The 23,643-nt window shown below is 51.8% G+C and overlaps 1 protein-coding gene across 2 annotated transcripts in view; it reads left to right on the forward strand.

Moving 5' to 3' along the window:
• Positions 1-15,273, forward strand: part of LOC140384555 (circularly permutated Ras protein 1-like) — a 119,963-nt gene extending 104,690 nt beyond the window's left edge. For both annotated transcript variants that reach the window (XM_072466357.1, XM_072466358.1), the window contains exons 16-20: positions 726-837; positions 1,770-1,910; positions 2,405-2,498; positions 2,971-3,027; positions 13,738-15,273. In XM_072466357.1, the coding sequence (XP_072322458.1) occupies positions 726-837; positions 1,770-1,910; positions 2,405-2,498; positions 2,971-3,027; positions 13,738-13,848 (515 nt within the window). In that variant the 3' untranslated portion in view covers positions 13,849-15,273. The remainder of the gene's footprint in view (positions 1-725; positions 838-1,769; positions 1,911-2,404; positions 2,499-2,970; positions 3,028-13,737) is intronic.
• Positions 15,274-23,643: the final 8,370 nt, after the last annotated feature.

The raw sequence follows: 23,643 nt of genomic DNA on the forward strand, positions 1-23,643 counted from the left end.
TAGAATTGTCACCTAATTCAACTGAACCTCATCCATTCTTTTCCAGCTGCTTACTTAACTTCAATGAAGGTGTGAAATATTACTTTTAGCTTTATACTAAAGATTCAATTGGTGGTGAGTTTAAAAGACTTGCCTCACCTTTAAATATTTGTCATCTAATTCAGCTGAAACTCAACCATTCTTTTCCATCTGCTTACTACGATTGTTAATTTCAATGAAGATGTGAAACATTGCTTTTAGCTGTATGCTAAAATCCACTTGGTTATGACTTGAAAGACCTGCCTGTTTTAAACATTTGTCACCTAATTCAACTGAAAACTTTATCCATTCTTTTCCAGCTGCTTAAAAATAATTAACTTCAATTAAGGTGTGAAATATTACTTTTTTGTTTCTATTCCTGTTTTGTTTCGTTTGCTAAGCCTGCTTGACTAAGGCTATCTACATTTTACAATCCTTCTCTGCAGCTGCTGTTAACCCTTTGTGGGTTTTCCCCTATAGTCGCTCATTTTCTCTTAGATCACGTATTGCCAGACTTCCATGTTTCAAATGACACATCTTTCCATATTTTCAATTACAGTGGAAAGCCCCTCGACTTATACCGATGGAATGACTCCTCAGGTCCTCGGGATGGGGGGAGTGGGGGGCTTAATTAAATTTGTTTAATGCAACATTCCAGTTACTCGGCCTTTGTCACGCAGACTGCACAAATCTTTTCATTCCCTTAGAAATCCAGGAGATTGAGAAGTTGCCCTTTCAGCTACAAGTCAGCTTTACCACTCCGGAAAACAGACAGGCTTGCCGAGTCATCAGCCAGGAGAAACACATCACAAACAACAGGTACCCCAGGCAATGCTTTGTATACCTGACATCCATCTTCCCACTCTGAGCTCCCTACTCCACCAGTTGATATTAATCAAAGTGCGTCTGTTTATCGGGAAGTGAGTGTATCTGATAATAGGGAAGTGATTGATCCTGAATATTGGGTGAGTGGTGTTTGAATCAATTGTTCCTTATTCTTGCTAAATGATTTGAAGTGCTTCAAGTCAATTTTTTTAAGAGCAGCACCCACAATCCTACATTTAAACCTGATGTGGAGCTTTGCGAGAATCAGGAGTGATCCTTATCTGAACCTATTGTTGGAATCTCGCATTAATAATATCACTTTTTTTTTTAAAAATCTTCTTCATATCGGTCTGATATATCTTGCTAAATTCAACTTTACTGTGTACTTTACAACCCCAGTTCACTGAACAAGTTACAGGATAATGATGGGGCCTTGTATCCTATGCTTCCTATCTTCGCTATTCCTCAATTATATTCTTTGTTGCGCACGCCTTTAATGTCTTACCTCTTGTAGTCTCTTCTGTAAATGGAACTGGTTTCCTTATTCCCTGCAGTAATTTTCTTCTTCGATACTGGTCACTGTTGTGATAAAAGCCTGTCTTTTAAAGTCCTGTGTGTTTTCACCTGCAACCCTGTTAGCTGAATGCTATGTCATTAATGCCAACGAGCTTAGCTATTTAACAAACTATCTGTACCTATTCTTCACGAACAAGGTCTCCAGGTCTGCAATTCATCCTTCTTCAATGTTAACATCATGGAGAGGAATAGATAGGTTTTCCGAGCATACAGATTAAACCAATTCAGTCTACATTAACCTTTCTGTTATTGTCATGTATTAACAAATCTATATTCTTACGGTGAGAGTCACTGGTTCTGGTGACGGTGAGAGGGCATGTTTTCTTTAGTTATTCTCCCTTGTTTTGCAGCTCCTTGGTTGAGGACAGTGTGAATATAACCGTGCTGGGAATACATGCTGCACAACTCAGTGGCCGATTGACAATGGAGGGTCGAGTGAAGGAAGCATGCAGGGAGGTGGAGGCACAAAAGGAGCTCATCCAAAAGATTGTGTAATAGAACTTTCTTCCATATTAGTTTAATGATCATATATAGAAAAAAATGCTCTTTCCAGTATGTTTCAAGTTGGTCTCTTTATGGAGTGGGGGAGTTAGCCTGTTTATGGAGCGGGGGGTGGGGGGGTGGTAGAAGAGTCTGTGACCCTTATACCCAAGACTGGAATACTTTACTGCTCAGTTTATCTTGTAGTGGTAGCAGCCCAACCTTCATTGAGCAGGAGAATGCCAAGGTAAGTAAGGATCTCAAGAGGTGATCATTCCCTCGCCCTTGAGGCCCAGCACCAGTGCCAGTAAATGTAAATGAATGTGGTCGGCTGCTTTGTATTCTTCCAGTTTTTGTGCATACTGGTCGGAGAAGCAATGTAAATAGAGTGGGAGCCCCATATCAAAAGCAATACCTTTTTTCTGCTGCACTCTATAAATATGGCTTAACACATACAAAGTAGTTTTGGTTTGTAGTGTTACTGACTAAATCTGTGTCCTTTCAGTGAAAAGAAACAGAACCGAGAAGAGGAAGACATTTATCAGAACTGGCTGCGTTCTGTGGCAGTTGTATGTGAAGACCTGACACATTCGGAAGAGGTGAATATTGAAAGTTTACATGTTTCCCGGTGTGTATTGGCATGGTGCTTTAGTACTTCCGGACATGTGAAGTGTCCCTGAGCAGCACTAGATTAGCTACCTTTGAGCCAAAGCCGTCAAGTGACGAGGTAGTGTTTTCCTTTCAGATCAATGCGTTTATCCAATGTATTCATCTATGGGGAGGTCTCAGGTCCAACCTCCGCTGAGCTTAGTGCGCTGCAATGTTGTAGGTCTTCCAAACTTCCAAATTCAGCTGTGAGGCCCCCAATAGTCAAGGGCTTTGCTGACACTCACTGCCCAATCACAGAGTTCAATTTGGGTGTCTGGAACTTCTGAGAATTAGTAGCCTGGAAACATACTTCGTTGAAAAAGGACATTGCCCTGACACTTTGGCCCTTCAAGGGAAATTTTTCTGACATTTTGCCTTGTGCTTAACAGAGTTGGATCTTAATTTTTTCTAATCTTCTTTCAGGTGGGAAATACAGCAAAAACAAAACATGAAACAGAAAACAGTGACTCTGTTTTCAAGGTATGTGCTCACTTCAGTAAGTTTGTTGTCAGCCATTAGCTTGAAGTTGCTGGTTGCAGGAGGGTAGTATTTGAAGCACTACAATTGAATCAGTTCCCTGCTTAGGTGCAGAGGGGGTTGGGCGAACATGGTCGACAGTTAGACAAAATCAGCCGCAATGGTTTCCACAGTAGATTAGTCTGACAGCTCACATTGACCAGGTTCATACAAATGAGACTGGTTCCTTAGACGTAGTATGAGAAGGATACGCCTGTGAAACTACCCCAAGAAGAATTGGTGGCTTCAAAGAATGGCAGGTAAAAGCTTAAGAAATTAAAAAAGATAAAATCATAGGGCAGCACAGTGTCACACTGCTGCCTCACAGCTCCTGGGACCCGGGTTCGATTCCAGCCTTGGGTGACTGACTGTCTGTGTGGAGTTTGCACTTTCTTCCCGTGTCCGCGTGGGTTTCTTCCGGGTGTTCCAGTTTCCTCCCACAGTCTGAAGATGTGCAGGTTAGGTGGATTGGCCATGATAAATTGCCCCTTAGTGTCCAGGGATGTGTAGATTAGGTGGGTTATGGGGATAGGGCGGGGGACTGGGCCGAGGAAGGGTGCTCATTCAGAGGGTCGGTGCAGACCCAATGGGCCGAATAGCCTCCTTCTGCACTGTAGGGATTCTATGGTTCTGAGATAACATTGTGTTATTGCGTGAGAAATCTGTAGTTTAAAGGGGAACCACCTTCATGGAACTGTGTTTGGACAAACTTGTATCCATTTGTTTGCAGACAGTAACACAAAATGCAATTGCCATGATGTAACTACCGTGTTGTTGGGTTGGCCCACTGAAGAAGGGTTGGCCCACTGAAGGATAGGCAAGGGAATCTATGTGTGGAGCCAGAGGAAATGGGCGAGGTACTAAATGAATACTTTGCATCAGTATTCACCAAAGAGAAGGAATTGGTAGATGTTGAGTCTGGAGAAGGGGGTGTAGATAGCCTGGGTCACATTGTGATCCAAAAAGACGAGGTGTTGGGTGTCTTAAAAAATATTAAGGTAGATAAGTCCCCAGGGCCTGATGGGATCTACCCCAGAATACTGAAGGAGGCTGGAGAGGAAATTGCTGAGGCCTTGACAGAAATCTTTGGATCCTCGCTGTCTTCAGGGGATGTCCCGGAGGACTGGAGAATAGCCAATGTTGTTCCTCTGTTTAAGAAGGGTAGCAAGGATAATCCCGGGAACTACAGGCCGGTGAGCCTTACTTCAGTGGTAGGGAAATTACTGGAGAGAATTCTTCGAGACAGGATCTACTCCCATTTGGAAGCAAATGGACGTATTAGTGAGAGGCAGCACGGTTTTGTGAAGGGGAGGTCGTGTCTCACTAACTTGATAGAGTTTTTCGAGGAGGTCACTAAGATGATTGATGCAGGTAGGGCAGTGGATGTTGTCCATATGGACTTCAGTAAGGCTTTTGACAAGGTCCCTCATGGTAGACTAGTACAAAAGGTGAAGTCACACGGGATCAGGGGTGAACTGGCAAGGTGGATACAGAACTGGCTAGGCCATAGAAGGCAGAGGGTAGCAATGGAGGGATGCTTTTCTAATTGGAGGGCTGTGACCAGTGGTGTTCCACAGGGATCAGTGCTGGGACCTTTGCTCTTTGTAGTATATATAAATGATTTGGAGGAAAATGTAACTGGTCTGATTAGTAAGTTTGCAGACGACACAAAGGTTGGTGGAATTGCGGATAGCGATGAGGACTGTCTGAGGATACAGCAGGATTTAGATTGTCTGGAGACTTGGGCGGAGAGATGGCAGATGGAGTTTAATCCGGACAAATGTGAGGTAATGCATTTTGGAAGGGCTAATGCAGGTAGGGAATATACAGTGAATGGTAGAACCCTCAAGAGTATTGAAAGTCAAAGAGATCTAGGAGTACAGGTCCACAGGTCATTGAAAGGGGCAACACAGGTGGAGAAGGTAGTCAAGAAGGCATACGGCATGCTTGCCTTCATTGGCCGGGGCATTGAGTATAAGAATTGGCAAGTCATGTTGCAGCTGTATAGAACCTTAGTTAGGCCACACTTGGAGTATAGTGTTCAATTCTGGTCGCCACACTACCAGAAGGATGTGGAGGCTTTAGAGAGGGTGCAGAAGAGATTTACCAGAATGTTGCCTGGTATGGAGGGCATAAGCTATGAGGAGCGATTGAATAAACTCGGTTTGTTCTCACTGGAACGAAGGAGGTTGAGGGGCGACCTGATAGAGGTATACAAAATTATGAGGGGCATAGGCAGAGTGGATAGTCAGAGGCTTTTCCCCAGGGTAGAGGGGTCAATTACTAGGGGGCATAGGTTTAAGGTGAGAGGGGCAAAGTTTAGAGTAGATGTACGAGGCAAGTTTTTTTACGCAGAGGGTAGTGGGTGCCTGGAACTCACTACCGGAGGAGGTAGTGGAAGCAGGGACGATAGGGACATTTAAGGGGCATCTTGACAAATATATGAATAGGATGGGAATAGAAGGATACGGACCCAGGAAGTGTAGAAGATTGTAGTTTAGTCGGGCAGTATGGTCGGTACGGGCTTGGAGGGCCGAAGGGCCTGTTCCTGTGCTGTACATTTCTTTGTTCTTTGTTTGTTCTTTGTTCTTTGTGCTCAGCGTGGATCTGACATCCCCTCCTGAATCTTACAGCTGTGTCCTATCATCTGCATCAGCTCTGGGATAACTTTGTCTCGAGGCTCGGCATCTGACTAGGACTCAGTTGGGATCCAGCAGACCCCCAACTGCTGACTCCCTTGGATGTCCCTGCCTCCACTTGATGTGCATCAGCAACTGTGCTCACCAGATTGTGCCCCAGATGCCTGTCCACTATTGTTGCCCATCAAGGTGTCTGTCTCTGTACTGGTGGAAGGTGACACCTTGATGGTGGTCTCCTCGGAGAGCTCCTCCGAGGTTTTCTCGAGTGGCAGGGAGGGGAATGACTGCGGATGGCTGGCAACATCAGATGGAGATCCTGTGAGACGATGGGCATTTTGTTAGTGAGAGTGAAGGATCATTTTGTCTGACAGGAACGACACACTCGAGGCAGGTCATCTGGGTGAAGGGACAGTGAATCCTCACTTCTGTGGCGCAAACCACCTCATGGTCGATGACTGCTCTCTCCTTGGACAACCCGCGATTTCCGGGACCCATCCCTCATATGATGTGAGGACCCGAATCATTGGCATTCCACTCCCTCCATCTTGGCCCTTTCCTGCTAATTATGGGCTATTTTCTCCTGCGGGGCCAAAGGGAGGGCATTGTAAGTTGCACGCTTGATGGGTCAGAGTGGGTCTATAGCAGGTGATGTGTGGGCACCGCACCAGGACTTGAAGGGGCTATGCTGTTGTGTGCCAATGGGTTCTGAGGAGCAAGAACGAAGACTGGACATGGGGAGGGTGAGAGTTGTCAGCCAGTGATTTGTGGGGGCCGAGGGGGGGGGAGGGGTGGATTTGAGGGGGGGGGCAGGTAGAACTGATGTCATGAGAGGTGGAGCTCGGTGGAGGTCATTGGTCTTCTTCCAACATTGTATGGTGGTCCTCCTCGTCAGGCTGCCCAAATGGCAACCTCTACCACTGCCTCCCAGGCAGTATTGGTGACCCTACTGCTGGTCCTTCGAGCCTCTTGGGGGAACATGATGTCCCGTCTCCTATCGACGGCGTCGAGAAGTCTGGCCAGGACGGAATCCCTAAAGCGAGGAGCACGTCTAACCGCTGTCATGCTTGTATGTTGACTGGGAGTGAGTGGTGGAGGAGCATTTAAAAGCAGCTCGGGGGAAGCCGTGATAGCAGCGTGATGCTGAGGTGCGAGTCTGACAAATCAGGCAGCGAGACAGCCTGTAATGGCGAGAAGCTCGTGTCTGCTCATTTCTGGCACTATGTGCCATTAAATACGAGCTGCAATCTCGTCAACGCAACCGTCCACCAATCATGCCCAAGTGACACTTTGAAATGTTTCCGTTAAATCACGTCCACCGTATCAGGTGCATGTCATTAAACCTATGGGTATTGTCAAACACTTTCCCCTGAGGATTGTGTTTCTTTTTATTTAAAAAAGCAATCAGTACCAAAGCAGCACTGGACACAGGATTCTCCATTTGGCCTTCAGTCAATTTCAAAAGCTACTTTATAAATTCAAGATTGGTCTTCATTTAGCGCTGTGATTAGCTGGAATTCAACAGGTTTATTTCTATAATTATCCTCAATGTCTTGGTGGCTGTGTGGATAGCAGACAGACAAGAAGGTTGTAGTGCTGTTAGATGGTCTCCATTACAACAGCAGTAGATTCCATTTGGTCTCAAGGTTGAGATGAAATCACCCAGTGGACCAGGGAAGGGGATAGACGAGCTTCCATTGAAGAGGGCGGAAAGGAGTTTTCGGTACCTGGGGATCTAGGTGGCCAGGAGCTGGGGGGCTCTACACAAGCTCAACTTGACGTGACTGGTGGAGCAGATGGAGGAGGAGTTTAAAAGGTGGGATATGCTGCCACTCTCCCTGGCGGGTAGGGTGCAGTTGGTGAAAATGACGGTGCTCCCGAGGTTCCTTTTTTTATTCCAGTGCCTCCCCATCCTGATCCCTAAGGCCTTTTTAAAGCGGGTCAGCAGGCGCATCATGGGATTCGTGTGGGCGAAAAAGACCCCGAGGGTGAGAAGGGTGTTTCTGGGTCACAGTAGGGACAGAGGAGGGTTAGCGTTGCCTAATCTGTGTGGGTACTACTGGGCTGCCAATGTGGCGATGATACGCAAGTGGGTAATGGGGGGGGGGGGGGCGCGTGGAAGAGGCTGGAGATGGCGTCCTGTGTGGGCACGAGTCTGAAAGCGTTGGTGACAGCACCGCTGCCGCTCCTGCCGACTAGGTACACCACGAGTCCAGTGGTGGCGGCGACTTTGAAAATTTGGGGGCAGTGGAGACACCATAGGGGTGAGGTAGAGGCTTCAGTTTGGTCCCCGATCCGAGAGAACCATCGGTTTGTCCCGGGGAGAATGGATGGAGGGTTCCTGAGCTGGCACAGGGCAGGAATTAGAAGGATGGGGGACCTGTTCTTAGATAGGACGTTTGTGAGCCTTGGCGCGCTGGAGGAAAAATTCAGGCTTCCCCCCGGAAATGCTTTCAGGTACATGCAGGTAAGGGAGTTTGTAAGACGGCAGGTGAGGGAGTTCCCACTGCTTCCAGCACATAGGATCCAGGATAGGGTGCTCTCAGGGGTGTGGGTTGGAGAAGGCAAGGTCGCGGCGATCTACCAGGAGATGCAGGAGGAGGAGGAGACCTCGGGGGAGGAGCTAAAGGGTAAATGGGAGGAGGAGATAGACAAGGGTACGTGGGCGGACGCCCTGGGCAGGGTTAATTCTTCCTCCTCTTGCGCCAGGCTTAGCCTGATACAATTTAAGGTTCTTTACAGAGCGCATATGACAGATACAAGGTTGACAGATACAAGGTTGAGCAGGTTCTTTGGGGTGGAAGACAGGTGTGTGAGGTGCTCGGGGAGCCCAGCAAATCACGCCCATATGATTTGGGCGTGCCCAGCACTGGATGGGTTCTGGAGGGGCGTTGCGAGGACGGTGTCTAAGGTGGTGAACACCCGGGTTAAGTCGAGCTGGGGGTTAGCACTATTTGGGGTGTCGGATGAGCCGGGAGTGCAGGAGGCGAAAGAGGCCGGTATTCTGGCCTTTTAGCCCGGCAGAGGATTCTGCTACAGTGGAAAGATGTGAGGCCCCCCAAGCGTGGAAGCCTGGATCAGCAACATGGCAGGATTAATTAAATTGGAGAGGGTAACATTTGCCTTGAGAGGGTCTGTGCAAGGGTTCTTCAGGCGGTGGCAATCGTTTAGGCTTTCTAGCGGAGCGTTAGGAGGTGGTCAGCAGCAGCAACCCGCGGGGAGGGGGAGTGAGGGAGGGAGGGAGGGAGTGAGTGAGGGAGGGGGAGTGAGGGAGAGTGAGGGAGGGAGTGAGGGAGGGAGGGAGGGAGGGGGAGTGAGGGAGGGAGGGAGGAGTGAGGGAGGAGTGAGGGAGGGAGGGAGGGAGGGGGAGTGAGGGAGGGAGGGAGGGAGGGAGGGAGGGGGAGTGAGGGAGGGAGGGAGGGATGGGGAGGGAGGGAGGGATGGGGAGTGAGGGAGGGATGGGGAGTGAGGGAGGGAGGGGGAGGGAGGGAGGGAGGGAGGGGGAGTGAGGGAGGGGGAGTGAGGGAGGGAGGGGGAGTGAGGGAGGGAGGGAGGGAGGGAGGGAGGGGGAGTGAGGGAGGGAGGGGGAGTGAGGGAGGGAGGGGGAGTGAGGGAGGGAGGGAGGGGGAGTGAGGGGGGGAGGGAGGGAGGGGGAGTGAGGGAGTGAGGGAGGGGGAGTGAGGGAGTGAGGGAGGGGGAGTGAGGGAGGGAGGGAGGGGGAGTGAGGGAGGGAGGGAGGGGGAGTGAGGGAGGGAGGGGGAGTGAGGGAGGGAGGGAGGGGGAGTGAGGGAGGGAGGGAGGGAGGGGGAGTGAGGGAGGGAGGGAGGGGGAGAGGGGGAGGGAGGGGGGAGGGAGGGAGGGGGGGAGGGAGGGAGGGGGAGGGAGGGAGGGGGAGTGAGGGAGGGGGAGTGAGGGAGTGAGGGAGGGAGGGGGAGTGAGGGAGGGAGGGAGGGAGGGGGAGTGAGGGAGGGAGGGAGGGGGAGTGAGGGAGGGAGGGAGGGGGAGTGAGGGAGGGAGGGAGGGGGAGTGAGGGAGGGAGGGAGGGGGAGTGAGGGAGGGAGGGAGGGGGAGTGAGGGAGGGAGGGAGGGGGAGTGAGGGAGGGGGGGAGTGAGGAGGGAGGGAGGGGGAGGGAGGGAGGGAGGGGGAAGGAGGGAGGGAGGGAGGGGGGGGGAAGGAGGGAGGGAGGGAGGGGGAGGGAGGGAGGGAGGGGGAGGGGGAGGGAGGGAGGGAGGGGGAGTGAGGGAGGGAGGGAGGGGGAGTGAGGGAGGGAGGGAGGGGGAGTGAGGGAGGGAGGGAGGGGGAGTGAGGGAGGGAGGGAGGGGGAGTGAGGGAGGGAGGGAGGGGGAGGGAGGGAGGGAGGGGGAAGGAGGGAGGGAGGGAGGGGGAGGGAGGGAGGGAGGGGGAGGGGGGGAGGGAGGGGGAGGGGGAGGGAGGGGGAGGGAGGGGAGGGAGGGGGAGGGAGGGAGGGAGGGGGGAGTGAGGGAGGGAGGGGGAGTGAGGGAGGGAGGGGGAGTGAGGAGGGAGGGGGAGTGAGGGAGGGAGGGGGAGTGAGTGAGGGAGGGAGGGGGAGTGAGGGAGGGAGGGGGAGGGAGGGGGGAGGGAGGGGGAGGGAGGGGGAGGGAGGGGGAGGGAGGGGGAGGGAGGGGGGAGTGAGGGAGGGAGGGGGAGGGAGGGGGAGGGAGGGGGAGGGAGGGGGAGTGAGGGGGAGGGAGGGGGAGTGAGGGAGGGAGGGGGAGTGAGGGAGGGAGGGGGAGGGAGGGGGAGTGAGGGAGGGAGGGGGTGTGAGGGAGGGGAGGGGGAGTGAGAGGGAGGGAGGGAGGGATGGGGAGTGAGAGGGAGGGAGGGGGGAGTGAGAGGAGGGAGGGAGGGATGGGGAGTGAGAGGGAGGGAGGGAGGGGGGTGTGAGAGGGAGGGAGGGAGGGGGAGTGAGAGGGAGGGAGGGAGGGGGAGTGAGAGGGAGGGAGGGGGAGTGAGAGGGAGGGAGGGAGGGGGAGGGAGGGAGGGAGGGGGAGGGAGGAGGGGGAGGGAGGGAGGGAGGGGGAGGGAGGAGGGAGGGGGAGGGAGGGAGGGGGAGGGAGGGAGGAGGGGGAGGGAGGGAGGGGGAGGGAGGGAGGGGGGGTGGGAGGGGGGAGGGGGGGGGTGGGAGGAGGGTGGGTGGGTGGGTGGGTGTGGGTGGGAGGGTGGGTGGGGGTGGGTGGGAGTGTGTGGGTGGGAGGGGGAGTGTGGGTGGGTGGGGGTGGGTGGGTGGGAGGGGGAGGGAGGGGGTGTGTGGGAGGGTGGGGGTGTGAGGGTGGGAGGGGGTGTGTGGGTGGGTGGGGGTGTGAGGGTGGGTGGGGGTGTGTGGGTGGAGGGGGTGGGAGGGGGAGTGAGTGGGTGGGGGGGTGGGAGGGGGTGTGTGGGTGGGAGGGGGAGTGAGGGTGGGTGGGGGTGGGTGGGGGTGTGAGGGTGGGTGGGGGTGTGTGGGAGGGTGGGGGTGGGAGGGGGTGTGTGGGTGGGTGGGGGTGTGTGTGGGTGGGAGGGTGGGTGGGGGTGGGTGTGAGGGAGGGAGGGGGGGGAGTGAGAGGGTGGGAGGGTGGGGGGAGTGAGAGGGTGGGAGGGTGGGGAGTGAGAGGGTGGGTGGGGGGGAGTGAGTGGGAGGGTGGAAGGGTGGGGGAGTGTGTGGGTGGGTGGGTGGGGGTGGGTGGGGGAGGGAGGGAGGGAGGGGGAGGGAGGGAGGGTGGGAGGGGGAGGGTGGGTGGGTGGGTGGGTGGGGGAGGGAGGGTGGGAGGGTGGGAGGGGGTGGGAGGGTGGGAGGGTGGGGGGGTGGGAGGGTGGGGGGGGGGTGGGAGGGGGGGGAGGGAGGGAGGGAGGGGGGGAGGGAGGTGGGAGGGAGGGTGGGTGGGGGTGGGAGGGTGGGGGTGTGAGGGAGGGAGGGGGAGTGTGGGTGGGGGGGGGTGTGAGGGTGGGGGGTGGGAGGGAGGGAGGGGGAGTGAGGGAGGGTGGGGGAGTGAGGGAGGGAGGGGGTGTGAGGGTGGGAGGGGGAGTGTGGGAGGGAGGGGGAGTGAGGGAGGGTGGGGGGTGTGGGAGGGTGGGGGTGTGAGGGTGGGGGGGGGTGGTGGGTGGGGGGGTGTGTGGGTGGGTGGGGGTGTGGGGTGGGTGGGGGGGTGAGGGAGGGTGGGGTGTGAGGGTGGGAGGGGGAGTGTGGGTGGGAGGGGGTGTGTGGGAGGGAGGGGGAGGGGGAGGGTGGGTGGGGGTGGGGGAGGGTGGGGGGGGGGGGGGGTGGGTGGGTGGGGGAGGGGGGAGGGAGGGGGTGGGGGAGGGGTGGGAGGGGGTGGGGGTGGGTGGGGGGAGGGGGAGGGAGGGAGGTGGGGAGGGTGGGAGGGGGGGGAGGGAGGGAGGGGGAGGGAGGGGGAGGGAGGGGGAGGGAGGGTGGGGGAGGGAGGGGGAGGGAGGGGGAGGGAGGGAGGGGGAGGGAGGGGGAGGGAGGGAGGGGGAGGGAGGGAGGGTGGGGGAGTGAGGGGGAGGGAGGGAGGGGGAGTGAGGGGGAGGGAGGGGGAGTGAGGGAGGGAGAGAGGGAGAGTGAGTGAGTGAGGGAGAGTGAGTGAGGGAGGGAGGGAGAGTGAGTGAGTGATGTGAGGGAGGGGGAGTGAGGGAGGGAGAGTGAGTTGAGGGAGGGAGAGTGAGTGAGGGAGGGAGGGGGAGTGAGGGAGGGAGGGGGAGTGAGGGAGGGAGGGAGGGTAGGGGGAGTGAGGGAGGGAGGGGGAGTGAGGGAGGGAGGGAGGGAGGGGAGTGAGGGAGGGAGGGAGGGGAGGTCGTGAGGCGGAGGGGGGAGTGAGGGAGGGAGGGGGAGTGAGGGAGGGAGGGGGAGTGAGGGAGGGAGGGAGGGGGAGTGAGGGAGGGAGGGAGGGGGAGTGAGGGAGGGAGGGAGGGGGAGTGAGGGAGGGAGGGAGGGAGGGGGAGGGAGGGAGGGAGGGAGGGGGAGTGAGGGAGGGAGTGAGGGGGAGTGAGGGAGGGAGTGAGGGGGAGTGAGGGAGGGAGTGAGGGGGAGTGAGGAGGGGAGTGAGGGGGAGTGAGGGAGGGAGTGAGGGGGAGTGAGGGAGGGAGTGAGGGGGAGTGAGGGAGTGAGGGGGGGAGTGAGGGAGTGAGGGTGTGAGGGGAGTGAGGGGAGTGAGGGAGGGGGGAGTGAGGGAGGGGAGTGAGGGAGGGGGGAGTGAGGGAGGGGGAGTGAGGGAGGGGGAGTGAGGGAGGGGGAGTGAGGGAGGGGGAGTGAGGGAGGGGAGTGAGGGAGGGGGAGTGAGGGAGGGGGAGTGAGGGAGGGGAGTGAGGGAGGGGGAGTGAGGGAGGGGGAGTGAGGGAGGGGGAGTGAGGGAGGGGGAGTGAGGGAGGGGAGTGAGGGAGGGGGAGTGAGGGAGGGGGAGTGAGGGAGGGGAGTGAGGGAGGGGAGTGAGGGAGGGGGAGTGAGGAGGGGGAGTGAGGAGGGGAGTGAGGGAGGGGGAGTGAGGGAGGGGGAGTGAGGGAGGGGACGTGAGGGAGGGGGAGTGAGGGAGGGGAGTGAGGGAGGGGGAGGTAGTGAGGGAGGGGGAGTGAGGGAGGGGGAGTGAGGGAGGGGGAGTGAGGGAGGGGAGTGAGGAGGGGGAGTGAGGGAGGGGAGTGAGGGAGGGGGAGTGAGGGAGAGTGAGGGAGGGAGGGGGAGTGAGGGAGAGTGAGGGAGGGAGGGAGAGGGAGTGAGGGAGGGAGGGGGAGTGAGGGAGGGAGGGGGAGTGAGGGAGGGAGGGGGAGTGAGGGAGGGAGGGGGAGGGAGGGGGAGTGAGGGAGGGAGGGAGGGAAAGGGGGGTGTACTTCGTGTTTACTCCTGTGTTTATGTAGTAGTTGTAAGATGTTTATGCGTTCTTTGTTTTTCTTTTTTCTGTAAGGGGGGGATTTTGTTGAAAATATGAAAAGAAAAAAAAAAATTTAAGGTAGAGATGAAATTAAGATACCATTCTGGTAGCAAAACCCCCTTCCAAATTGGGAATATCCACAACAAATTAACGGAATTCCATTTTAAATTCCCAACAGGTGTTATCCGATGAGGTTGCAAACGTAGTTTATCGTCTCAAAAACGCAAAGAGCAAAATGCTGAAGAAGCCAGTCCCCAAACCAAAACCTACTCTGGTGCCAATGCTTTGAATTCATGCCAATTGGAGTAGGAGATGATCGAAATGTTTGTATTGTAAACTGTGCAATGTTTTCATCTATTTGACTTTTACAAAATATTGCCATTGCAAAAATAAATTATGTTTTGAAAAAAAACCTGTTCAAGTGATCATATTCTGAGTGTCACTGGAGTTATCCACCACTCCCCCTCCCTCTTATGCTCGTGTACTCAGTTGAACCAGGCTGCTTTTCTAAGATCACCATCTTTTGGGAAATAAGACCATAAGACATAGTAGCAGAATTAGGCCACTTTTCCCATCGAGTCTGCTCTGCCATTCAATCATGGCTGATATTTTCTCATCCCTATTCTCCTGCCTTCGCCCCATAACCCCTGATCCCCTTATTAAATCAAGAACCTATCTATGTCTTAAAGACACTCTGTGATTGGCCTCCACAGCCTTCTGAGGCAAAGAGTTCCACAGATTCACCACCCTCTGGCTGAAGAAATTCCTCCTCATCTCTGTTTTGAAGGATCGTCTCTTTAGTCTGAAATTGTGTCCTCTGGCTCTGGTTTTTCCTACAAGTGGAAACACCCTCTCCATATCCACTCTGTCCAGGCCTCGCAGTATCTTGTAGGTTTCAATAAGATCCCTCTCACCCTTCTAAACTTCTCGAGTACAGACCCAGAGTCCTCAACCGTTCCTCATACAAGCTCTTCATTCCAGGGATAATTCTTGTGAACCTCCTCTGGACCCTTTCCAAGGCCAGCACATCCTTCCTTAGATACGGGGCCCAAATCTGCTCACAATACTCCAAATGGGGTCTGACCAGAGCCTTATGCAGCCTCAGAAGTACATCCCTTCTCTTGTATTCTAGCCCTCTCGACATGAATGCTAACATTGCATTTGCCTTCCTAACTGCCAACTGAACCTGCATGTTAATCTTTAAGTGAATCGTGAACAAGGACTCCCAAGTCCCTTTGTGCTTCTAATTTCCTAAGCATTTCCCCATTTAGAAAATAGTCTATGCCTCCATTCCTCCTTCCAAAGTGCATAACCTCACACTTTTCCACACTGTGTCATCTGTCACTTCATTGCACACACTCCTAGCTTGTCCAAGTCCTTCTGCAGCCCCCCTGCTTCCTCAATACTACCTGTCCCTCTACAGATCTTTGAACCACCTGAAAACTTAGCAACAGTGCTTCAGTACCTTCTTCCAGATCATTAAGGTATATTGTGAAAAATTGTGGTCCCAGCACAGACCCCCGAGGCACACCACTAGTCACCGGCTACCATTCTGAAAAAGACCCCTTTATCCCCACTCTCTTTCAGTCAGCCAATCCTCTATCTATGCCAGGATCTTACCCTTAACAACATGGCTCTTAACTTATTTAACAGTTTCCTATGTGGCACCTTGTCAAAGGCCTTCTGGAAATCTAAATAAATCACGTCCACTGGTTCTCCTTTGTCTAACTTCCTTGTTACCTCCTGAAAGACCTCTAACAGATTTGTCAGACATGACCTCTGTCATGTGAGAGTACCTTTAAGGCATGGATGTTTAAGCAATGTACCTTTAAGAAAACAGTGATGTCAGAGAGTGGGTGGGGCTGGGCTTTAGGTCAGCCATTTTGCAGGTTTTTAGTTTCTGTTTAAAAAACAGTGTGTGTGTGTGTGTGTCTCCAGAGAGCTGCAAGTTTTGAAAAGAGCTGAGTGGGTGTCTGTGTTGTGCAGGGAACTGGATATCTGCCATGAAAGACTATCTCTGGATCATTTGGGTGATTTAAAGTAAAGCCTTTAACCTGATGTGATTTTGTTTAAAGGTGTTAAGTCTCTTGGAAGTTTGAAGGAACATTTTAAGGAATTATTAACTGTTGCAATATTTTCTGAGTTATCTTTGAAGTAAGGGGTGTTAAGAGATCGAATGTTTATTTAAGATGTTAAGTTGAGTTCATGGAATAAACAGTGTTTTGTGTTTAAAAACCCACGTGTCCATAATTGTAATCCCACACCTAGGGAAAAGCCGCATGCTTGGAAAAGCAAAAATCCATTAAAGGGAGAGGTTGGTTGAACTCCATGATACATTTTGGGGTTCTAAAAACGCCTCGCCCATAACACCTTCTTTTGACAAAGCCGTGCTGACTCAGTCCTATTTTATCATGCACTTCCAAGTACTCTGCAATCTCATCTTTAATGGATTCTAAAATCTTACCAATGACAGAGGTCAGGCTAATTGGCCTATAATTTCCCTGTCTTCTGCCTCCCTCCTTTCTTAAACAGCCATGTTACATTAGCTACTTTCCAATCCTCTGGGACCCTTCCTGCCCCCAGTGATCCCTGAAACATCACCACTAATGCCTCCACAATTTCCTCAGCTACCTCTTTGGAACCCTGGGATGTAGTTCATCTGGTCCAGGTGATTTATTCACCTTCAGACCTTTCAGAACCTTCTCCTTAGTGATAGCCACTGCACTCACCTCTGCCCCCTGATTCTCCTGGACCTCTGGCATCCCAAATCTCCAAATTGGAGGAAGGAAGCTCGATTGAGGAAGGAAGCTCGATGCATGTCTTAAAAGCCTATGGTAGATAAAATTGCAGGTTACATCTTGACCCACTCGATGCTCCCCTGGCACTTTGAGAGTGGCAAGGTTCATAGAACATAGAACATTACAGCGCAGTACAGGCCCTTCAGCCCTCGATGTTGCGCCGACCTGTGAAACCACTCTAAAGCCCATCTACACTATTCCCTTATCGTCCATATGTCTATCCAATGACCATTTGAATGCCCTTAGTGTTGGCGAGTCCACTACTGTTGCAGGCAGGGCATTCCACGCCCTTACTACTCTCCGAGTAAAGAACCTACCTCTGACATCTGTCTTATATCTATCTCCCCTCAACTTAAAGCTATGTCCCCTCGTGCTAGACATCATCATCCGAGGAAAAAGGCTCTCACTGTCCACCCTATCCAATCCTCTGATCATCTTGTATCACTGGACACACTGGAGGCCTGAGCTGACATTGGGGTGTTACCTTGAAACTTTGGTATTTTTTTTTTTAAAAAGGAAGTTGACTTCAAGTTGGTCCAATTAAATTTCCCAGATTATGATCGGAATTTTCAAAGTTGATCTGAAAAAGATTGCCCACTTTAGTGAATGGTGGGTTCAAATATCAGTTAGTACAGCTTGGAGTAAGAAACAAAGGCAGGATGGAACTTTTTTCACCCAAAGGTTAATAATACAGGTGTGGATTGGGTTACTGGGAAAGAACAATTGAATTCATTTATATCTCTCACCTCAATTAGAGGGATTGATGTATACACGAGAAGGTAGGTTTGTTTGACCCAATAGTGTTTATCCTGCTCCTAACAATTAATGTCATTTTAAAAGGGTCAGATATCTATTATGACTCACTCTCCTCTCCATCTCCATGTTTTATTTACCTGGAGTTATCCCAAAGTGACACATGAATGAATAACAGAGCTTTTATTTAGCCCAATTTGTACAATCAGTGTTTAATTGATCCCTTTGGACTAGAAGGCAACAGGGCCAATCACCAGTCTACCTTCAGTCAGCTGAGCTGACAGGAATGATTTTGTTATTGCTGCGATGCTCCTGAATTTGGGAGAGGGAATACACGCACTCACAATTGCTATTCTGTGAGTACTTTGCATCTGCTTTTACCGAGAAAGATCATCTGCACATAGCGAACGAGAAGGTAGTTGAAATATTGGATGGGCTACTGTTGCGCCTTTATCTAAAAAAACCGCAGCGTGTGTTTAACCCGTATACGGTGGACAAATGGTCACATAGTTAGTTCAATACACTTGTTTAAGTAGTTAACTTTGTCTATATTAATAATCAATCACACGTTCATGCACATTGGACCATAAACTAATACACCTAAAATGACCTTAACTTAACTTCCAGGTAACTGGCAAGTACAGAGCAGATACGGCCTTATCTGTGATCTGGTAGTCTGGCAGTGCTGGAGTTCTGTTGCTGGTCATCTGTCCTCGGCTCTGGTCTCTCTGTGGATGGCGTGACTGGTCCTCTTCTTGGCTGGTGATGAATTCACCGTTGTTGGCTGTTGAAAGCTATAGTCGAGAGGCTGCAGTTGAGAGAGAGCTTTGAATGTTGTGCAGCGCCTTTTAACCTGTTTGGATTTCATGCTCTTTTGTGGGCGATCTCTGGGTCGTTGTCAATCATTTGGTATGGGCTCCGTTACCCTGATCGATGAAGTCCAACCAGGGGCTGTCACATCAATTTTGAGCTGGACATTCAGTGGCTATGCCTGGAAGTGTTGGGGGCAGGGGCTTGGGTGCCGCTGTGTCTGATAAACAATGTGATTGATAGGATAGTTCTATTGTTCCTGTGATGCCTGGAGATGATCTTTTTCCTAGGCTGTTAAAAACGTCTGAGCTGCAGTTTTTGTGTATCTGCAAGCTGCAGCCTGTCTGTCACTGACTTTGACCATGTTTCCCAGCAATCTTTGCAGGAGGCTATTTTAGATGGCCACACTACAAAGGAAGTGAAGGTATTAGAAAACTTGACTGCACTTTTAAGGTTGATAAGTCACCATGGATGGGATACATCCAAGGATGTGGAGAGAAGAAAGGGTGGAAATTGCAGAGGTTCTGGGCCCTCCTTAGATATAGGGGGTGGTGTCAGAGGACTGCAGAGTTGCAAATGTGGTACTCTTCTTTGAACAAGAGTGTAAGAATAGACCTACTGTAGGAATCTACCATGCGGTTTAAGCGTAGTCTCGTATACACTTCAAAACTCAGAATTTAAGTTACACTTCTCGGATGCGAAATAAATTTTTTTTATTGTGTCTATTGATTATAATTGAGAGACTAAGATCTTCTTGTGGTTACAAATCAAGTGTTCTCAAAAAGCCCTTGCCAGCAACAGACTTTAGGAGAAATAATTGGTTTAATGGTTTACAACAGATTTAACTTTCAAAAATACAGTAACGGTTCTTTGCTCAAAGCAAAACAGCTTGCCCAAACTTCAAGAGTTAGAGTGGAAAAATGAAAATAAAGATAGCGAGTAGTTAGATCAAAGGTATAGAGTGATCCTGGATAGAAAATGGCTTCCCGAACCTCTATGTTTAAGGAATGTGATCAGTCTGACTCCATCTGTCCCTACCCCTGCAAAGTGCTGATTGGCTTGGATGGGTCTCAAATGCATTTGGTTGGATGGTTAGTTGTCAATCATCAATGTGCAACATATATTCGGATAGGTTGCATTTGTAGATGTTTGTGTGTATTTTGGTTTCCACTGTTTTATAATTCGGAACAATGGTGTGTTCATGTAGTCATGGCGACCTTGGATATGGCTGCATAGCTTTTGCACTAAAACAATGGTCAGTTTATGATATCAGTAAAATGTTGCATAAGCTCTAGCTAGTTTTATGAATGTTTCAGATTCTGTGCTTTGCCACTGCAAATTCTGCAAGCTGTGTGTATTTGCAATCTAAGTTATGCTTAAAGTTATATGATGAAATCCAGTTTAAAATGGATTTTAAACTGGGCTTTAGTATTTACATTAAAAGGCTAAATCAATTACCCTTTTACCTATCAGAAATAGCCAGTTTCCTTCACCCACCAACTACAGGCCAGTTTAATCTCAACGGTGGGAAAGCTTTTAGAAATGATAATCTGGAACAAAATTAACAGTCAATGGACAAGAGTGGATTAATTAAAGAACATCACAGATTTTTTAAAAGCAGATGGTATTCAACCAGTTTGATTTGATTTTTTGATTTGATTTATTGTCTATTATTTGATGTATTAGTGTACAGTGAAAAGTATTGTTTCTTGCATGCTGTACAAACAATGCATACTATACATAGGGAAGGAAGGAGAGACTGCAGAATATAATGTTACAGTTATAGCAAGGTGTAGAAAAAAGATCAACTTAATACGAGGTAGGTCCATTCAAAAGTCAGATGACAGTAGGGCAGTAGGGAAGATGCTGTTTTTGAGTCGGTTGGTACGCGACCTCAAACTTTGGTATCTTTTTCCTAATGGAAGAAGGTGGAAAAGAGTATGTCCTGGGTGCGTGGGGTCCTTAATTATGCTGGCTGCCTTTCTGAGGCAGCGGGAATTATAGAGAGTCAATGGATGGGAGGCTGGTTTGCGTGATGGACTGAGCTACATTCACGACCTTTTGTAGTTTCCTGTGGTATTGGGCAGAGCAGGCTCCATACCAAGCTGTGATACAACCAGAAAGAATGCTTTCTATGGTGCATCTGTAGAAGTTGGTGAGGGTCGTAGCTGACATGCCAAATTTCCTTAGTCTTCTGAGAAAGTAGAGTCGTTGGTGGGCTTTCCTAACTATAGTGTCGGCATGGGGGGACCAGGACAGGTTGTTGGTGACTTATACACCTAAAAACTTGAAGCTCTTGACCCTTTCTACTTACTTCCCATTGATGTAGACAGGGGCATGTTCTCCACTACGCTTCCTGAAGTCGATGACAATCTCCTTCGTTTTGTTGACATTGAGGGAGAGATTATTGTCGTCGCACCAGTTCACCAGATTCTCTATCTCATTCCTGTACTCTGTCTCGTCATTGTTTGAAATCCGACCTACTACGGTGATGTCATCAGCAAATTTGAAAATTGAGTTGGAGGGGAATTTGGCCACACAGTCATAGGTGTCTAAGGAGTATAATAGGGGGCTGAGGACACAGCCTTGTGGGGCACCGGTGATGAGGATGATCGTGGCGGAGGTGTTGTTGCCTATCTTTACTGATTGTGGCCTGTAGGTTAGAAAGTTCAGGATCCAGTCGCAGAGGGAGGAGCCGAGGCCAAGGCCACGGAGTTTGGAGATGAGTTTTGTAGGAATGATGGTGTTGAAGGCTGAGCTATAGTCGATAAGTAGGAGTCTGACATGGGTGTCTTTGTTATCTAGGTGTTCCAGGGTAGAGTGCAGGGCCATGGAGATGGCGTCTGCTGTGGACTTGTTGCAGCGGTAGGCGAACAGAGGGTTAATGGGGAGTACATGGACTTCCAAAAGATATTTGATACAGTGCTACATAACAGGCTTGCTAGCAAAGTTTTAGCCAATAAAATGGATAGTGGAAGTATAGATTATAAAACTATTTAGCTGAGTGACAGGAAACAGAATCATGGTGAACGGGTTCTATTTTATCCGGAGTAGTGGGATTTCCCAGTGGTCAGTACTCGGATTGAAGCTTTTCTTCAAAATGTTGTAATGACTTAAACTTGGGTATACAAGATGAGATTGGAACAAGTGGGATTTTCCATCTCTTCCCCCCCCCACACACACACACAGCAAGTATTGCAGAGGCGGCCCACCATTGACCAGCAGTGGGATCTTCCAGTCCTGCCGCAGTCATCAGGGCTACTTGTTGTTGTACCCTCTGCCGCTGGAGAACCCCTGGACAAGGGTCTCCACTGGCTGGACTGAAAGATCCCACTGGTGGGAAGGGCTGGAAAATCCACCCATCCCCATTGTGAACTGCGAGAAAGACAGTTTAGACTTCAAGAACACACAGGTGGGCTGGCGGAATGTGCAGATACGTGGCAGCTGAAAGAAAAGTGTGAAGTAATACATTTTGATAGGAAGATGGAGGAGAATCAAAATAAACTAGAGGGTTAAATTTTAAAGAGGATGGAGGAACAGCTGTCATCCCCACAGCTGCAGAGACACCTCGGTGGGCACCGGTAGTAGATAGGCCTCTAGGGCACGTTCTGGTGAGCACCACACAGTTGCTGATGCACATCAGGTGGAGGCAGCAGTTGGAGGTCTGCTGGATCCCAGGACCCAGCTGGGTCCCAGTCACATGGTGAGCCTCTGGACCAGGTTTACCCGGTGCTGATGCAGGCACTACAAAGTACAAAGAAAATTACACCACAGGATCAGGCCCTTCAGCCCTCCAAGCCTGCACCGGCCATGCTGCCCGTCTGAACTAAAAACCCCTACCCTTCCAGGGACCATATACCGCTATTCCCATCCTATTCATGTATTTATCAAGACGCCCCTGAAAACTAGGGTACGGCTGTGAGATTCAGAGGGGGATGTCAGCGACCCTCAGCTGGTCCATAGCTGATTAGATGAGTCCTAGATGCTCTGGACGCAGGAGATGGCATAACAGAGGCGCTGCCCCGGTCGCTGGGGGACACGTCCCATTCAAGGTGAGCATTGCCGGAGCGCTCCAGAGCACGTCCCAGTCACTGAGGAGCATCACTGAGGATGTCAACACCATGCTGCAGACATTGGGGAGCCACTAGGGCTGGCAGAGCCAGATGATGCAGCAGCAGCAGCAGAGGTTCAATCCAGCTGCCCTTCCTCCTGAGGTGAACCACAGGGCCCGATGGGCACCAACTGGGAGGAGGGCATGTTGGGTACAAACCTGGGGTCACCCTACTGAGTGGCGACGGCGGTCGCCTGCTTCCCCGAGACCCACCCCACTTTAAACGGTGCGTCTTGGGAGTCAGCACCCAGAACATGGCGGCACAGCTCTGTATGTGCCACCGGCAAGTGCGCCAGGGCCCTCTGGCCCTGGAACCCCCAGACGATGCCCTCCAGGGGCATTAAAGGCCACGGGACGTCTCTGATCTGCATCTTGGGGACACACCTAAATGCAGCGGTAGAGCATGGAAGGCTAAGCAGGTCGAGGATCACTGAGAGGGCATTGAGGGGAGGGGGCACATAGGTTAATTAATAAAAATTGTTGACTTTGACCAATATGATGCCTCTGGCACTTTCGATGGCGTGGAAGCCTGCCCAGGCATCTTGTTGGGCTTGGTCCATGTCAAAGGTTATATAGATTGCTACCCAGGCAAACAGGTCATCCATAACCTCACGGATGCACTTGTGGGCTCTAGACTTGAGATGTATCGACTGAGAACGAGTATCCTCTTCCACGTGGTGCCAAGTCAGTGAGGACATGGCACAGGTAGCGCATTGTCTACATGTTGAGGTGGAGCCTTCTGAGGCATACGTTCGAAAGACCAGCGACGGCCCAAGGTGTACAGGCCATCTGGGTCCCTCCCTGGCCTGATGGGTCCCTCCCTGGCCTGATGGGTGGCTGGGTCCTCAGGGTGTGGGGCGGGGCCCTGCACATGGGCCACTGCCTCGGATCTGTCAACGTTGCTGCCGCCTAGCCTGCCAGCAGCACCACTATGGCAGCTTTCGCGGGGTCCAAGATATCGTCCATACCATATCTGTAAGAATTGGGAGAGGGTGTGAGACGGACAACCAGTTGTGTCCCCCATCCCAGGAGTTCCCATTCTCTCTCCCCCCCCCCCCCCCCTCCCCAGGATGTCCTACCCACGCACTTCCGGCCACAGTGAGGACCTCTTCTCACGGGACCCTAAACCCTGTATCCCAGACACCCACACATAACGTTACCTGGACCGGGTGCTGGCCCTCTCCACGGTGCAGACACTGACCCTCTGGTCGCAGAAATGTCCCTGGTGCTGGGGCCCAGCCCCTGGGTGTTCAGATGTTAGCTGCTGTGTCCTAGGTATTGCCAGCCCACCCCATCCGAGGCTGGCCCCCCGCACTCTCTCTCCCCACCCCCCCCCCCCCCCCTCCCCTCTCCGAGCACCATGGCAGCAATTCCAGTGCCCCTGGGCTCAGTGCCCAGGAACAAAGGTGGCTACTCACCTCCTTGGGTCCCGTGGCAGCCATTCCACCAGCTCCCCGATTTTAAAAAGGAGTAGGAATCGGCGGCCACGTGGCCATTTGCAAGGAAGGCCATTCAATCACGGGAGGCTGTTAGATAGGGGGTCGTTCCCAATAATTGAATGGAGATTGGGCTTAAGTAGTGATTATTGGTTTCTCGCTATGCTGTGGCGGGA

The sequence above is a fragment of the Scyliorhinus torazame genome, chromosome 10 (assembly GCF_047496885.1).
Source record: "Scyliorhinus torazame isolate Kashiwa2021f chromosome 10, sScyTor2.1, whole genome shotgun sequence".
Taxonomy (NCBI): Eukaryota; Metazoa; Chordata; class Chondrichthyes; order Carcharhiniformes; family Scyliorhinidae; genus Scyliorhinus; species Scyliorhinus torazame.